Source organism: Salmo salar, chromosome ssa10 (genome assembly GCF_905237065.1).
Source record: "Salmo salar chromosome ssa10, Ssal_v3.1, whole genome shotgun sequence".
Taxonomy (NCBI): Eukaryota; Metazoa; Chordata; class Actinopteri; order Salmoniformes; family Salmonidae; genus Salmo; species Salmo salar.
Window position 1 is genome coordinate 15680669 of NC_059451.1, and position 17266 is coordinate 15697934.

At 42.7% G+C, this 17266-nt stretch overlaps 1 protein-coding gene across 1 annotated transcript in view; it reads right to left on the minus strand.

The window, feature by feature from the left end:
• The window catches only part of apc2 (APC regulator of WNT signaling pathway 2), a 38952-nt gene extending 22237 nt beyond the window's left edge, over positions 1–16715 (minus strand). Inside the window, exons 1-7 of the mRNA XM_014216037.2 lie at positions 16615–16715; positions 4472–4633; positions 2036–2126; positions 1590–1902; positions 1297–1405; positions 732–845; positions 336–422 (exon numbers count right to left, since the gene is read on the minus strand). Coding sequence (XP_014071512.1) covers positions 336–422; positions 732–845; positions 1297–1405; positions 1590–1902; positions 2036–2126; positions 4472–4612 — 855 coding nt within the window. The 5' untranslated portion in view covers positions 4613–4633; positions 16615–16715. The remainder of the gene's footprint in view (positions 1–335; positions 423–731; positions 846–1296; positions 1406–1589; positions 1903–2035; positions 2127–4471; positions 4634–16614) is intronic.
• Between the last annotated feature and the right edge of the window lie 551 nt (positions 16716–17266).

The window sequence follows — 17266 nt, forward strand, 5'->3', positions numbered from 1 at the left end:
AACTGACAATATGATTTAAATTCACCGACAGTTGCTGAGGCGAGGGACAATGTGAAATAAATCACATTGGAGGGAAACTAATCCTTGTCATCTTTCATGTTTTACAGTACAAAATCATTTTGTGAAAACAGAACACAGGAGGATCTACCTTGTCTCAATCTCTGTGTGTATTCATTGTTCATAACGACCTCTGCAGTTGAAGTTTTATGTATCTACTTCAGAAAACCAATTCATCTGTGCTGCCTCTGTTGGACAGTCAACACAAGGCCCTTTGTTTTACCTGTATCTCGTGTGTGTGTGTGTGTGTGTGTGTGTGTGTGTGTTGTTTATTTCACCTCACACAGGTTCTTCTCCTGGGTGCCTCTGGACTCCTGGGCCTCCTGTAGCTCTTTCTCTAGCTGTTCCAGACGAGCCACACGGATCTGCGAGGGGAGACAGAGAGAGGGATGAGCAAGTGAGAGAGCGAGAGACTTTAGTCGCCGCAGACATTTTGTGAGGTGACAAACATTGTACAACACCCTCCATAACAGCACAGTTTTAATTTCTGCGGTTTTACATGTCAACTGTGTGTGGATATGCAGGGCGAACTGGGCCATCTGTTGCATCCCAAACACGTTTCAGGAAGAAGGACCACACTCGATAATGTAAGTGAATGCTTTGACAGCAGCTGCCAAATGTCACTGTCTGTGTTGCCATTCCAGAGACAGACTTGGCAGAGTCCTTCTCCTTACCTGAGTCCGCTGGACCATTTCATCGCTGGTTCCGAAGCGTTCCTCCATGACAGAACGCAACTGCTGCGCCTCGAACTCCAGCTGCTGGCGAATGAGGTCCATCTGTATGGAGAACTATGAAGATAAGGAAGAGGAGGTTAGTTCCCATGCAACACAAGAATCAATTTTGAAACAAAATGGTTGCTAGTTTCTCTGCTGAATCTCACCTGCGCACCTGTTTAAACAATAATGAGTTGATTTCATGACAATGAGCACACCAACAAAACATTTTTTTTTGTATATCTATGTAAACCAGGGGTGTCACACTCATTCATTCGGTCTTCAACAAGGTCCGGAGCACCGCACTGAAAATTGGTTATATTTCCTCGCTGTCAAAATTGTCAAAAAGTAGTCCTCTATCCATCGGTTTTGTAATTTTCAAATGCTCCCTGACTGTTTAGCTTTCATTCCCTGATTATTAACGAGCTGGACACAGTCAAGAAACTATGAATGTAGGTCCATTCTAATTTCTACACAGTTTAAATTTGGTTTTAGGCATTTTAAAGTATATTGAGTTTGCTCTCACCGTGTCGATGCGTGGCAGTTGGTTCAGCCGCTGAGACAGGCCCTGGAGCTGGCTGTAGTACCAGTGACGCTCCCTCTCCTCCTTGTCTATCTCACTCACCAGCATAGCCCTGGAACACACACAGCCACACAAACCCTTAACACATAGACTACCATCCGCAACATCACTGGGGATTCATAGTACCTCACCTTTTTTAGGGTGGGGGGGGACTACAGATTTACAGTGAATGATGATGTTTAAGGCAGCATTACAAGTAATACATGCATCTGATTGAACAATGGCAAAGCGCTTACCTCTCTTTGTAGAGGTCTTCCAGATGCTGGGCCGTGATACGTCCGTCTCCCAGCATGGCTTTGGCCAGGGCTCCATCCATGAGGTGGGGGTGTCCAGGATGCACGGCCGTGCCCTCCCCTGACAGAGAGGAGCTCTGGCGGGATGTAGGCCGTAGGGGGCTCCTGGCTCTGGAGGAGGAGGGAGGCAAGCAGGCCAGACGATCGTCCATGTCACTCGACTGAGCTGCCAGACTGGCTAGACTGTCCGGGAGGACGCGCAGATTGTGCGGCTGGTACTTCAGCTCATAGTAGTTGGTCAGGTCCATGTGCAACTCTGAGAGAGAAAGAGAGATTTTTTTTAATGAACCATTGAAATAGCCTATTATTGAATGAGCTGTGTACAATATCAGTTTAATGCAAGACAGACATTAAAAGGTGAGAAAATAGATGGAAAACATCAGACGTACCTTTGAGCTGATCCAGCACGTCAGTCCTCCCTGAGGAGGCCAAAGTGCCAGCCTCCAGCTCCAGTTTATTCTGCAGGCCCTTCAATACCCCCTAGAGTGGAGAAAGCAATTCATAATTACTGTGTCAACTGAAAATGCTGTTGTGGCCACAGTAAAAACCAAAAAAAGAGTCACAACCTGTTGGGTCTCTGATGACCTAGAGAGGAAATAAACCAAGCAGTGAAAACACTGTATCTGCCTCCTATTCCTCTCCTCTCCTTTTTATCCTCTCGTAAGATGTCATAGCTTGCCTGAAATCACAGCCTTTCTTCGAATGAATGTCCTCTTACTGGAAAATATACATTTTCTTTGTTTTTTTCCCAGATGGACGCTTCGGTCTGTTTGCCACCAGTATCCGGCAGTGTGAGCTCTCTACAGAGAATCTTGGTTTTCTGCTGTTAGCTAAAGCCGACCTCAGGAATATAAAGGCTTTAGCTGGGGATTATCCAGCTGTGCTCAGCATCTGGGCACATGTGCCAGAGGAGTAATAGGACAAACCCACGTGCATTGGGGTTGGCACCTATGATTACAGTTTCAGATTGAGAACTATCAAGACTATGATTGATGTTGCTGGCTGCAGCTATGGAACGGAGAAATCGTATTTCGGTATGTTTTGTTGTTCATTTCGTAAATTTTGATTTGAAATAATTCATTATGAAAGAAGGATGAGTGGGGCTTTTTTAATAACCAGATTATGTTACGTGTTTTGACCTTTCTGCTCATGCCTCTCAGAATCAGGTGCACAGTATTTTAGTGGTAGTCCACAGTACACAGAATTTAGGCTAAAGCCATTCTAAAGTACAATGGAAACCCTGATTCCACCCCTCTTGGGATGGTCCCTAATTCTACCAGTAATCCAAACTCCCCTGACATTGAGAGTGTCTATTGGGTCAGAAGTAGCACGACAAAGCAATGAAATGGGTCTATGGTTTCTTCTCTCCATTTTCAAATGATGGCACATCATTGGGAAAACAAATCTCTATTCAGAGCCAGTAGAGAACCAATAGGTCTATTCCTCCCTGTGAATAAAATATGCCAAGGCAGAAGTCCTTACTATCTCTTTCATCAGCTTTCCTCTCTGTCTTTTGAAGAAGGAAATCATTTTCCAAATAACACAGTTTGATTTGAAGTAAAAGTAACAAGAGCTGGGTGATTATGCAGGATCGAGCTGATTTATTCCTGAGGTAACGCAAGGACTCTGCAATGTTCTGCAGGAGATTAAATGGTACACACTGAGAGTCGGGGTGTGCCATTTAATCTTCATCTGATCCCGATCATATTAATCCACACAGATATCATATTATGATGAATGTCTATACAGGCCAACCGTTTTGTTGAGAGACAGACGGATCCCAAACAGTAAACCCTCCTTGCAATGACACATGGTGTGACAGAAACTTGAAGCGGATTCTTTCCTGGAATCCAGGGAGAGGATTGGCCACAGAGGGGAAGAAAATGACTATCCTGTCAGACACGCAGGGATTTCAAACAGCCAAAAAATCTATAATTAGAAAACATCTTATGGGCTGAATGGTCTAATGATTTCCTTCTTCCTCAGCAGCTTGTCTCAATCCCTGCTGGCATCATTACTGTAACAAAGACAACTGGATGGATCCGTGCAGAAAGAGGAATGATTCAAGTGTGGCCCAGTGCCTCGTCTATCTAGGCTAGGGATGCTAGCCATGAAGCATTAGCGTCTCCAGTCACTCAGGAGAGAAACCGGGTCACTAGTGAAGGAGTTACATGAAGCCTACAGCATCCTTCAGAATTGGGGCTGAACTCTATCCATCTCAGGCAGAACTGAGTGGATTTTGAATTGGAATACGTCCTATCTGTGTCTCAATCATGCTATTAGCCACGACTTGACAAAATGGAGGGAAGGATCCTACATCTTAATTTGAGCCTGTTTGCTACTGCAGGAGAATAATCCTGCAGCAACAGGAAATGTGAATTATGTGGATTATAATTAATGGACATTTATGTAGTGGTTGATAGATTTTTCGTAAGGGAGAATCGTCTGAAATTTCAATGTGGAAATTACAAACATCAGAAGCCTTTTTAAAACCTGAAATACACTACAGGTTTTACATTTCATGCATTGCAGGAAAGCTCCTGCAACATGGTGATCACATTAAGAGCCTACATCTGTAGGCATAGAGAAATTCCAAAATGAAAACATTGTCTTTTAGAAACCAAAGCAACACTTTATCTTAGCAACACTTAATCATCTGTGTCTTAAACATTTTAAAATCTTTGGTCTATATGCAACGAAATAACAAACTATAAGGTCAATGCAATGGTTGAACTTCTACCTTTGCGACATCAAATCAACACTCAAATCTCATCCTATTATTATTTCTCCCATAGCCCTGGGGTCATCCCTTTGCCCTCTCTCACCTTCATGTCGGTGGTCTCGTTCTCAAGCTTAGACAGGTGGTTGGAGTTGTCCTCCAGCTCTCTACGCAGATGGGAGTTCTCCTGGCGGAGAGCTTCCACCTGGTAGACCAGCTGGTCATAGGAAGCCGTGGAGTTCGCCATCTTCAGGCAGTGTTGTGGTCCCTGCAAGGAAGGAGAAACAAGTGAGATTGAAGGTTAGTGTGGTGTGGAGGTTAGCTTCTTGGCAAACTCTGGCATATCATGCATTTCCTATTATAAGGCTATTCCATTGTGTCTTTGCAGAATCATTTATAGGAAAACTGCCCGTTTTATTTCACATTTGATACTCATACAGCACATAGATAAAAACAACATAGATAAAAAGAGATGCTCAGGGCTCCTCCATACATACACTACCGTTCAAAAGGTTGGGGTCACTTAGAAATGTCCTTGTTTTTGAAAGAACAGCACATTTTTTGTCCATTAAAATAGCATTAAATTGATCAGAAATACAGTGTATGTCACGACTTCCGCCGAAGTTCGTTCCTCTCCTTGTTCGGGCGGCGTTTGGCGGTCGGCATCGCCGGTCTTCTAGCCATCATCGATCAACTTTTCATTTTCCATTTGTTTTGTCTTTTCTTCCCACACGCCTGGTTTCAATTCCATCATTACATGTTGTGTATTTAACCCTCTGTTCCCCCCATGTCCTTGTCCGGAATTGTTTGTTTGTAAGTGCTTGTGCATGTTTTTCTGGGGTGCGACGGGTTTTGTACCCATTGATTTATTGTTCTGTTTCCAGTGTTTTTTATTATTAAACTGCGCCGTTGTAAACACAGTGCTCTCCTGGGCCAGTGCTCTTCTGCGCCTGACTTCTCTGCCGCCAGTACGCACCCCTTACAGTGTAGGCATTGTTAATGTTCTAAATGACTATTGTAGCTGGAAACGGCTGATTTGTAATGGAATATCTACATAGGCGTACAGAGGCCCATTATCAGCAACCATCACTCCTGTGTTCCAATGGCACGTTGTGTTAGCTAATCCAAGTTTATCTTTTTAAAAGGCTAATTTATCATTAGAACACCCTTTTGAAATTATGTTAGCACAGCTGAAAACTGTTGTTCTGATTAAAGAAGCAATAAAAACAGAGATCATTCTGTCATGCTGATTGAGTTCGAATAACAGACTGGAAGCTTCAAAAGGAGGGTGGTGCTTGGAATCATTGTTCTTCCTCTGTCAATCATGGTTACCTGCAAGGAAACACGTGCTGTCATCATTGCTTTGCACAAAAAGGGCTTCACAGGCAAGGATATTGCTGCCAGTAAGATTGCACCTAAATCAACCATTTATCGGCTCATCAAGAACTTCAAGGAGAGCGGTTCAATTGTTGTGAAGAAGGCTTCAGGGCGCCCAAGAAAGTCCAGCAAGCGCCAGGACCGTCTCCTAAAGTTGATTCAGCTGTGGGATCGGGGCACCACCAGTGCAGAACTTGCTCAGGAATGGCAGCAGGCAGGTGTGAGTGCATCTGAGGTGAAGACTTTTGGAGGGTGGCCTGGTGTCAAGAAGGGCAGCAAAGAAGCCACTTCTCTCCAGGAAAAACATCAGGGACAGACTGATATTCTGCAAAAGGTACAGGGACTGGACTGCTGAGGACTGGGGTAAAGTCATTTTCTCTGATGTATCCCTTTTCCAATTGTTTGGGGCATTGTTTGGGGCACCTTGTCTTCCGGAGAAGACAAGGTGAGCGCTACCATCAGTCCTGTGTCATGCATGAGACCATTCATGTTTGGGTTTGCTTCTCAGCCAAGGGAGTGGGCTCACTCACAATTTTGCCTAAGAACACAGCCATGAATAAAGAATGGTACCAACACATCCTCCGAGAGCAACTTCTTCCAACCATCCAGGAACAGTTTGGTGACGAACAATGCCTTTCCAGCATGATGGAGCACCTTGCCATAAGGCAAAAGTGACAACTAAGTGCTCGGGGAACAAAACATCGATATTTTGGGTCCATGGCCCAGACCTTAATCCCATTGAGAACTTGTGGTCAATCCTCAAGAGACGGGTGGACAAACAAAAACCCACAAATTCTGACAAACTCCAAGCATTGATTATGCAAGAATGGGCTGCCATCAGTCAGGATGTGGCCCAGAAGTTAATTGACAGCATGCCAGGACAGATTGCAGAGGTCTTGAAAAAGAAGGGTCAACACTGCAAATATTGACTCTTTGTATCAACTTCATGTAATTGTCAATAAAAGCCTTTGACACTTAGGAAATGCTTGTAATTATACTTCAGTATTCCATAGTAACATTGACAAAAATATCTAAAGACACTGAAGCAGCAAACTTTGTGAAAATTAATATTTGTGTCATTCTCACAACATTTACGACATTAACAATGTTTACACTGTATTTCTGATCAATTTTATGCTATTTCAATGGACAAGAAATTGGATTTTCTTTCAAAAACAAGGACATTTCTTAGTGACCCCAAACTTTTGAGCGGTATTGTCGATATAAACAACGTAGAACATGCGATGGGCCCCCCCGGCTACATCCCTTCTCTCTCCTCTCTGCAGTGTAAGGTTGGCAGCAGATGGTACACAGAGAACCTAATCATCTGTCAAATCAAGTTTAGCTCTGTTTTGATCAATCTTTGTGCTTGGCCGAGCCTGAACACACTCTCTGTGTGGCCATTCAATATTGGCAATTTGCTCTGAGGTTTGTTTAAGCGACGCATTAATCTGGTTTTAGAGTCTATGATTGTTACGGATATTGGATAATATTATGGTATTTGATACCGCTGGTTACAGCAGTTGAATATAAAACCATATCAAAATGACATTGCAGCATACAGTATTTATTATAGTTTCTGATCATTTGAAACTTTTGTGCATCATTTGTGTATACATCATATTGTAACTCATACGTTTTCTCTGCGGTACAGATGTAGGATCTTAATTTGACCTGTATTTTCACAGTAAAGTAATCCTGCAGCAACAGGATTTGAACGTTTCTCCCATAATGTTACTTGAGCAGTGGTTAAGCTATTAGTTTATTACAATTAGGGTACATGAAAGGTGCAATACTATTAATATAACTGTGTGTTAGTGTGGGTTTTCAGTGAATTTATGTAAATCATAAAGCTTATCTGCACTTCCTGTGGTGCAGGAAATGTTCAGCAACAAAAGAGTGATCAGATTAAAATCCTGCACATGTTATTTGATCATTTGTTACTCTTTTTACTAGATAAGAAATGTTGTCAGTGAGGAAAAACAATGCAGCCATTTTCATAAATGGGCTGCAGGGAGCCGTTTTCTGAGGTTTGAAGGAGTGGAAGTGTTTCATAAATATATGGTACAATAAATCAAATTTGACTCCAATCTCACTACTGGTGGCTTTGATGCAATTTTATACTAGCAAATCAAATTCACAATTTCATCCCTAGTCACCTTGACATCAATGAAACCAAATGAAGCCAGTACGCATTTGTGCATAATGCCTGTAGCAGTCATTCGCTCTGCGTTTTATGGAGACTCCGACGGCAGTGACAGATTTACATTATTAAAGCCTTCCTGCTCTTCATGACTGGTGATGACAACAACTGCGACAGTGATTCTCCTGGGTCTGTAATTTGACACATCATTTTTACGTGTAAGACTTGCATGGCAAGTGGTGTGACATTTTGACTATTTGAGGATGTTTGCTTTTCAGAGAGAGCAAGAGCAATCGTCTGCTCTATTATGGAATTACAATGGTTGCTATTTTTAACAAAGAAATTAAAGATAACGCAGAATTGAAATGCATACATTTTTTGGGTAATTAACAGTTAGAAATATTACTTGTTGAAGAATTACTCGTCATCAAATCCGCATATGAATACAAACCGAGGCATACAGAAAAGATAAGTCTTATTCAATGAATTTCAATGGATTTTGATGACACTTCATTTCACTTGAACAAACGTTCATTCCTGCACAGTGCAGCCATCTGAATTGCTAAAGGACCTCCGCCAGTCTTTGTTAGCCCTAGTGATGAGATTCCCTTCCCGCAGCAGTAGCGTTGATAAGGGGGAGGTGCAATCCAGCCCCCTTCGATATTACCGGTGGAGGGCGTCGGCGGCTCGGGCGCGTCACAAAGGTCATGCTATGGACCACGGTGCTCTGGGAGCAGACAGGCAATGTCAGTGCGGCAAACCCTCCGCTGGAATAGTGCTGCATTTCATTACCTTGTGTCTGTCTTTCACTCCTTAGGGAATTCACAGTGGAACAAAATGGAGGAGATAGGGCTGATGTAGTATCGGATTGAACGTGTTGAAATGTTTTATAGTAGAAAATAGAGGACTGGCATATACTCAAGCTCAATCTGATTTGCATTGAGAAAAACAGAATTGTTATTACGCAACATCAATGCACATTTGTATGTGATTAATTGTACAATATTTATTGGTAAAACAGAAAAAATCTCTTTTTGATTGCAACAATTATTTTTCCAAAGTGTGGGATTGATTGAACTCGGTCCGTTCTTTTGTTGTCCTGTCTGTGTACTCTGTTGCCTTATTCCGCTAAAGTCAAATCACATAATTTCTCTCTCAACAAGCAAACTAGGTAATTACGTAATGAACAGATGGCTGTTAATTTAAAGTGAATGTCAGGCCAGAGTTTGTTATGCAAAGGACATCCACAAGCTTGGAAAAATCAATGTAACTCAAATACAGACTCGCGAATCAATACTGAAAATCCAATGGGTTGGAGCAATGAGAGTGGTGGTATTTTTCCAAATGTTTCCATCAGTGAGTCACATTCTCTCACACGTTGTTATCTGTGTATGTTACTACAATTAGGCGGGTGATGATATGCATCCAGCCTTTCACAAAGCAGCCTTAGCGTGTCTATCTAATGGCTGTGGACATATGGGGACACATCAATGCCCATGCCTTGAACACACAGCTCTTTATCATTTCAAAGTGGGGGACATGAAACACATTCATTATTCTGCCGGACAGCATTGAAGGCAGTGTGGCAGTCTGTTGTTGAAGGCCAGTCACTGATGCTTGAGCAATGCTGGATAGGGAGTAGGTACTGAGGGGGCGTGTTGGATTGTGGTCCTAAGGGAATTCAATACAGCTGGTTGATTTTTCCAATTAGGTTTCTTCCATCAAAGGAATATATTCATGAGTTGGCTCACGGTTCAACGTTATCTCAACGTCCTTCCATCTTAATTGCCCTTGTGGCAAAAGCATTAATTGCGGTGACATATTTATGTCAGGTGATGGCTATTTCTCTTGCATTTTTTCCTCTCTCTTTTTATCCCCAACATGGCTCTTTCTGTTGTGTCCTATTTGCTGCTGGTGGGGCCGCAATGCATGCTGGGTAATCTGTGAGGAAATTGTCCCCCAGAGGAATATAATTCAGACGAAGCCGTGTGAGTGTTAGCGAGCCTGCCAACGAAGTGCTACAGTTCGAGACTGTTTCTATGGAAACAGCCAATCCCCTTTCACGCTCTGGAAAAGGTGGTAAAAGTGAGGATGAGATGAATAAAGGCGAACCAATCAGAAGGGGTAATAGGGGGTAGGGGTAATCGATGTAGCAGAACTCTATATTATATTCTCTATCCTGGGCACACGTACTTCACAACTGGCTTGTGCAGTTTCCAATCAGAACCACAATCTGATGTTGAATTACTGTTTATTTCTATCAGTGAGTGACTAAAACACTACATCATCAAAAATATCTGGACACCTGCTCGTCAAACATCTGATTCCAAAATCATGGACATTAATATGGAGTTGGTCCTCCTTTTGCTGTTATAACAGCCTCCGCTCTTCTGGGAAGGCTTTCCACTAGATGTTGGAACATTGCTGCAGGGACTTGTTTCCATTCAGCTAGCTGCAAGAACATTAGTGAGGTCGGGTACTGATGTTGGGCGATTAGGCCTGGCTTGCAGTCAGCGTTCCAATTCATCCCAAAGGCGTTCGATGGGGTTGAGGTCAGGGTTCTGTGCAGGACAGTCAAATTCTTCCACAACCATCTCGACAAACCATTTCTGTATGGACCTCACTTTGTGCATGGGGGCATTGTCTTGCTGAAACAGCAAAGGGCCTTCCCCAAACTGTTGACACGAAGTTGGAAGCACAGAATCGTCTAGAATGTCATTGTATGCTGTAGCATTAAGATTTCCCTTCACGGGAACTAAGAGGCCTAGCCCAAACTGTGAAAAACAGCCCCAGACCATTATTCCTCCTCCACCAAACTTTACAGTTGGCACTATGCATTGGGGCAGGTAGTGTTCTCCTGGCATCTGCCAAATCCAGATTCGTCCATTGGACTGCCAGATGGTGAAGTGTGATTCATCACTCCAGAGAACGTGTTTCCACTGCTCCAGAGTCCAATGACGGCAAGCTTTACACCACTCCAGCCGATGCCGATGTATTGTGCATGGTGATCTTAGGCTTGTGTGCGGCAGCTCGGCCATGGAAACCCATTTCATGAAGCTCCCGACCAACAGTTATTGTGCTGACGTTGCTTCCAGAGGAAGTTTGGAACTCGGTAGTGAGTGTTGCAACCGAGGCAGTCCCGTTCTGTGAGGTTATGTGGCCTACCACTTCGCGGCTGAGCCGTTGTTGCTTCTAGACGTTTCCACTTCACAGCATTTACAGTAGACCGGGGCAGCTCTAGCAGTGCAGAAATTTGGCGCACTGACTTGTTGGAAAGGTGGCATCCTATGACGGTGCCATGTTAAAAGTCACTGAGCTCTTCAGTAACCAGAGCTTACACAACCCTTGGCCCGGGAGGCTATCTTCGACTTCTCTACTGTGAGTAACACATTACACACCTACACTTTATAGAGAAATGTGGCAAGATGATCCTTTACTGATATATGGCCATTTTCGGGTTTTCATAATAACCATGTTTAGGATTAACTAATACCCATGTTTAGACAATGTAAACAAACACAACGCAAACAAAGCCTTGTTCCATGCCTATAAGGTCAGGCTGAACATTAGCCACGCTAGAGCATAAATGCCCTTCAGCAGCAGTGGGCTGGGGAACGAGCCGTGCTGTGATTAGCTAGTCAGCTCTGTACTGCAGGCTCTCTCTCTCTCCAGTCATGCAAACACAATAGGAGCTAAAGGTCTGAGCCACATCCACTGGCTGCAACCGGCGCTTGTGAAGTCAGCGAACTAAGTCAGGCGAAACAAAAAGGCTAATCAAGAGCACTGTCCCCTGACGACGGACGATGACTCAAAGGTTGTGTGGGCATAAAAGGGAAAAGGGGGTTCTGGGTTTGACAGGAAACAAGCAGACATCATGGTTTGTGTTGTCTTGTCGTGTTGAAACAGTCAAGGGCTCAAGTTCAGAGGTCCATGAGGGTTTGTAGGAGCCAAATAAGCTTTTTGTTGCCTCTCCCATCTTGTTTGTCCTAATTATAGTCATATGTTTAAATAATTAGCCATTAATAGCAAGGATACTGTAGTAATAATACAAATTATATTACTAATAAAACAAATATAATATAATAATAATAATTCTAATATATATTCATTAATAATAATCATATTATAATATCAAATAATAATAGGCTACTAAGTTTCTAACATTACTGAGTTTATAAATGTATTTCAGTCCAAAAAACAGTAGGTAAGTAAAAGATTTGCATTATCATGATCATCATATATGTTTATTTTCACGCTATCATTACGTTATCATTACATTGTTTACAGGGTGAGTCATATCGGTACAGTCCAACAGTCCCCAACTCATTCTGTACAGTGAAAGTAGGCCATGAATGGCTACGCAGAGTGTGAGGCCAGAACAAAGAACACGCGTAGCATACAGCTAGGATTCTCCCCGCAACCAACACTGCTGCATTATTTCTTCCTCCACCACCCTTTCCCTCCAAGACCGTCTGGTTACCACGGCAACGGCACCTACCAGTGAAGATGGCGAGCCTGAGGATCTCTCTCTCCTCAACCAGACTGTCTCGTTCTTTGTGCACTATTAGGTGGAATCAATCGTATTATGCTGTAGTAGGTGTAGGTGAAAGACGTACAATGCTCTCAGAATAGGGCAGTAGCTCAGGTGCATTCAAGGTGTTGATAAATGCCTGAACCGTTGCTAAGTCTTTTTCTAGTATAAAGTGCAATGAAATAATATAGTCTACGGATCAACAATGCAGCAGTGCTGTGGTTGTTTAATCCTAGCTATTATTATGGTCGCTTTGGTCAAAAATATACAGTCAAACACAGAGGTGTTGAATGAAAGTGAGTTCCTAAATGTATGGCACAGTATTAAAGGACATTTCCCATCTTTTGAGAAATGCGTCACCACACCGCCATTTTTCATTAATGGAGAAACCCACTTCCATGGATTGAGCATGGGGTCAGACCAGCCCATACTGACAGTGACGGAGCTTATGGGGTCAAAAGGCCAGGTAATATACTGTCATACCAATATTCTTAGAGTGAGCCAGGTAGGAGGAGCATCTACTGTAGACGCTCATCCAAAATGAAATCCAGAACATCAATTATTCAGATATTGCGAACGGCCGAGGAAGTCCTGCAATCTGATCAAAATGTAATTTCCTAATGGTGAGGTTTTGTGAGGTTTCCACACACAGATATTTTTTCTTCTTTCAAAATAGCGTCTTTCATGGCAATTGGACACATCCGAAGCTTACAGAGGGATTGTCCTTGCATGGGAAAATAAGACAGAGCAGCGTTATTTGTAGATTTGTAGATGTGAATCGAGTTTTCTGGGTCTAACACATAGCTAACACAACGTACATGTAGTCAGTTGACCTACCTAGCTAGCTCATTGCTAACGTTACAGCTAATGCTAACTGCACAGATCATTGCTAGCCTGGAACTGAATGGCCATCCCAGCCTAGGGACTGGACTGTGAGAGCTAGAGTGTTTCCATCAGCTTGTCACAGCTGGAACTGACTATTCTGTACATGTTCATCAAGTGAGGAATCAATACGGTGTTAGCATTGGAGCTGACTAGAATTCACTTGCCAAAAAGCCTCTCATCGATAGTCTTCGACTCTGTGCACAAGTTCTCAAATGACCCAGACACAAAATGATCCGTCTCTCTGGGGACACGTCCTTCAAAAGTGACCGCAACATTTTGTTTTCATCAATTATGTGGATGCTAGATGTAAGGGTGATATGCGTGTGGTAAAAACAACTCAAGAAGACTGCATAATTAGTGACCTGCCGTTGGCCCTTTGTTTATCCAAGCTTACATCATGAAGGGAAAGGCTTTCGCTAGCTATAGCTGTCTCCAGGTTCCAAACCATTCATGGGTCCCAATGTCAGACAAATGATAGACTCACGCTATGATCTTTAACCTAAGTGGGTCTCCCAAAGCAACTAATACAGTAACGATGAATCAAGAGAGGAGGTTAGCAATGTACAATGTAGAGAGGTGGTAGGCTCCCATTGGTAGAACGGAGGACATTTCCCATTGTTCAAGTGACAGAGGTCAACGTCATCCCACTATATCCTCTGTGGATAAGAGATCTTCCAATGACGAGCATTCAAATGGGGAGCAGGGCAGGCTTTTGTTCACTTCAGCTAATTCTGTCAATAACTTTGGCTCAGAGCTGAAAGGCAGTGCCTCAGAGATTGTATTTGAAGCAGTAACAGGAGAAGCATTTCAGCATCCATTAGAGGAAATAAGGCCCTTAACTGTAGGAGTGACGAAGCAGAGGAGGAAAACAAACGAATGATCGTTCCTGCCTCCCAATCATTGGAAATGTCGGCTATTGCAGTCGGCTATTTATTTTTAAAGGGAAACTGGCAAACGCATGTCTTATATGGTTGTTTCCTCAATGTAGATGGCAGGGATTCTTCCCTATCAGTGACATTGAAGAGAGAACCATAGACATGCATTTGATCTGAGGTTCTGTAACCGACTGTCAAAATAGTCTGAAAATAGAAATATCTCTGATTAGGTGTTATACATTTGTAATCTACCGACATTGCTAAACTTGGATATTCCCTTGAGCGCGTCAAGATAAACACACATCATTAGGAAAACAAATATATCACAGCTACACTAGACTGGCAAATGCTTCCCTCAATAACAAAGTCACACAAAGAAAAATGCTGACAATTCTTCGTACTTATTCTCTGGGCGTGGTTGCCCATGTCAATTCACATAGACCGCTCATGAAATGCTCAAGATAGGTCTATATCCTAATCTCCCTTCAAATATGATGTAAAATGTTTTGGACCTGTCAGTAAAGCCCTTTTCCCTTCTTCTCAGGACTAGAGAATGATGTGAAGTTATGGGAGGCAGGCCAATTAACACTCTCTTGGTTAAAGCAAATTGACTTGTCAAACTTATTGAATCTCAATTCAAGGCTTGTCGTTGTCCATAGACATCCATACACAGAATAAATAGCGATGCCAACGACATCAGGGCTCAGCTGTTTTCCTCCACAAAATCTGGCGTGTCAGTTAGTAGCCCATCCCTTCCCTAAAAAAATCATCCCGTTATGTAATATTACATAAGCGCTTTCCATTTTGTTGGGACTTTCAGGCCTGGGGATTACATTTACATTTTAGTCATTTAGCAGACTATGTTATTCAGAGCAACTTACAGGAGCAATTCGAGTTAAGTGCCTTGCTCAAGGGCACATTGGCATATTTTTCACCTAGTCGGCTCTGGGATTTAAACCAGTGACATTTCGGTTACTGGCCCAAAGCTCTTGGAAGATTCCAGGCCCAAGATTCCAGACCTGGCAGTTCTCTCTGTGGTCCAGTTCAGTTCCCCTGGACAGTTTAGCCAACTGCAGTGAGGAAGTGAAAACTGTGAGGGAAATAGTAATATTGGATTCCTGGATGTTGGTGTGAAGGTCTGATAGGAGACACAAGCCTACACAGATGGTAAAAGACCTAATAGGGCACAGACACACCCGGTAGTTGTATGATTGAAGCCACTCACAGTATAATCAAAGCCATGGGCACAGTGAGTGGCCAGTCCCTAAGAGACTCATTAGTGTAGGATCTGCACTGGTTACCATTGCTCTGTGTGTGTGTGTGTGTGTGTGTGTGTGTGTGTGTGTGTGTGTGTGTGTGTGTGTGTGTGTGTGTGTGTGTGTGTGTGTGTGTGTGTGTGTGTGTGTGTGTGTGTGTGTGTGTGAATAAGATCAATGATGCTATGTTATTTTCTGCTGCTGGGTTTAATCCCCATGTTTCATGTGTTATATGAAGCCTGTAGTATTTAGCTCTATGTGTCTACTGCTTTCCTTCTTCACATACCATATCTATTTTTCTTATGCGGTGGGATATTTTTTCCCAGAAATGTCACAATCAATTCTACTTTACCCCGATGAGGTTCAGGTGATTGATTCAAACAAATGACTAAAATGACATTTCATGAAAATGTGTGTGTAGGCATTCTAATGTAAATGCGATACATTTTGTAATCCATAGGCTAAAAACAATGACAGACAATGAAGCATACTTCTCATCAACCAGCGTAGGTTATAAATGTCAATCCACTATTGCTTAGCCCGACAACTTTATAAAAAAGGCTCCAACTAGATATACCGAAGATAAACTGCATCTATGAAGGAGGACATCACACAACAGCGATGGTCTCTTTTTTCTTCCATTGACGACGTCAATGATTCACCCTCCAAATAGGCCACCGTCGAACAAAATGCACCAACATGCACGAATCCATTTCAATGCAAAATATGTCCACGATTTATTGTCTTCAAATGGAGGGTTTGTTATCGGTTTGATAAATAGTCTGACACTTAATTGAGGATAAACCATCAAATGAAGTTACCTGGATAAGCCTACCTATTTCAATCGACCTTGCCTACTACAACCCCACACATTTTCAGGTATTAGGCTACTAACCTATAGCCTACACTATCCAAATACATTGGACAATTGTGTCTCCAAAATATTTTTGGGGGGGCTCCAAAAGATTGAACATAAAATGTATATCTTGAACAAACCATCTTTCATGCATTTGCCTGTTTAACATTCTATTCACATCAGGACCACTCTCCCTCCGCGCAGCTCGCGACGCAACCAATCTAATATGCAGCATCGTAGATAGGAATAGTATAAACAATAATCGTAGATTTAAAATGTTGGCATGTAAGACAATTCTAAGCTTTACAATTGTGTTGGATTCTTACCTCATTTCCCGAGCAGTGTTGATTTCAGTAGGGCGTGGAATGAGAGAGCGGACTCTGTGGGATGGATGCTGAATTCACCACTAGCTGCGTGCTGTGACGCTATAGTCTGATGTCACATACCACAGCCTCTCTCTCTATCTATCTCTCTCGCTCTCTCTCTCTCTCTCTCTCTCTCTCTCTCTCAATTCCACATAAGAAAGCTTTTTATTTCTCTTGGCAGGCAAATGTTGACTATAGAAAGTATTAGAACTATTTTTGAAATACGTTTGACCTCTAGCCAATGTATATTTCTTAAAGTATTGCATCAGCTGCATTCAATGGCAACTTTAGAAACTCTACAAAGCGCCAAAGCATAAATGCAGGAAACATAGGCATATGGGTTAACATGATTTAGTTCAGACGTTCGGCGTAAAGAATGGTCAGCAAAGTCTGAACTTTAACTTCAACCTAAAACGTGTTTAATTAAGGAAGTGCGGGACAAGCAAACAGACGTCAGATTTTCTACCCACCTATAATTTGTGCATCTGTGAATTATAATACCGTGCACACTTTTATTGAATCAAGGTTTAGTCGTTTTGACGTGTTCTGCTACAGGCTTGCCATGGGCTGTTGTCCATGGTGCTGAACAGGTGGATGGCGCTGCTGCCTTTTC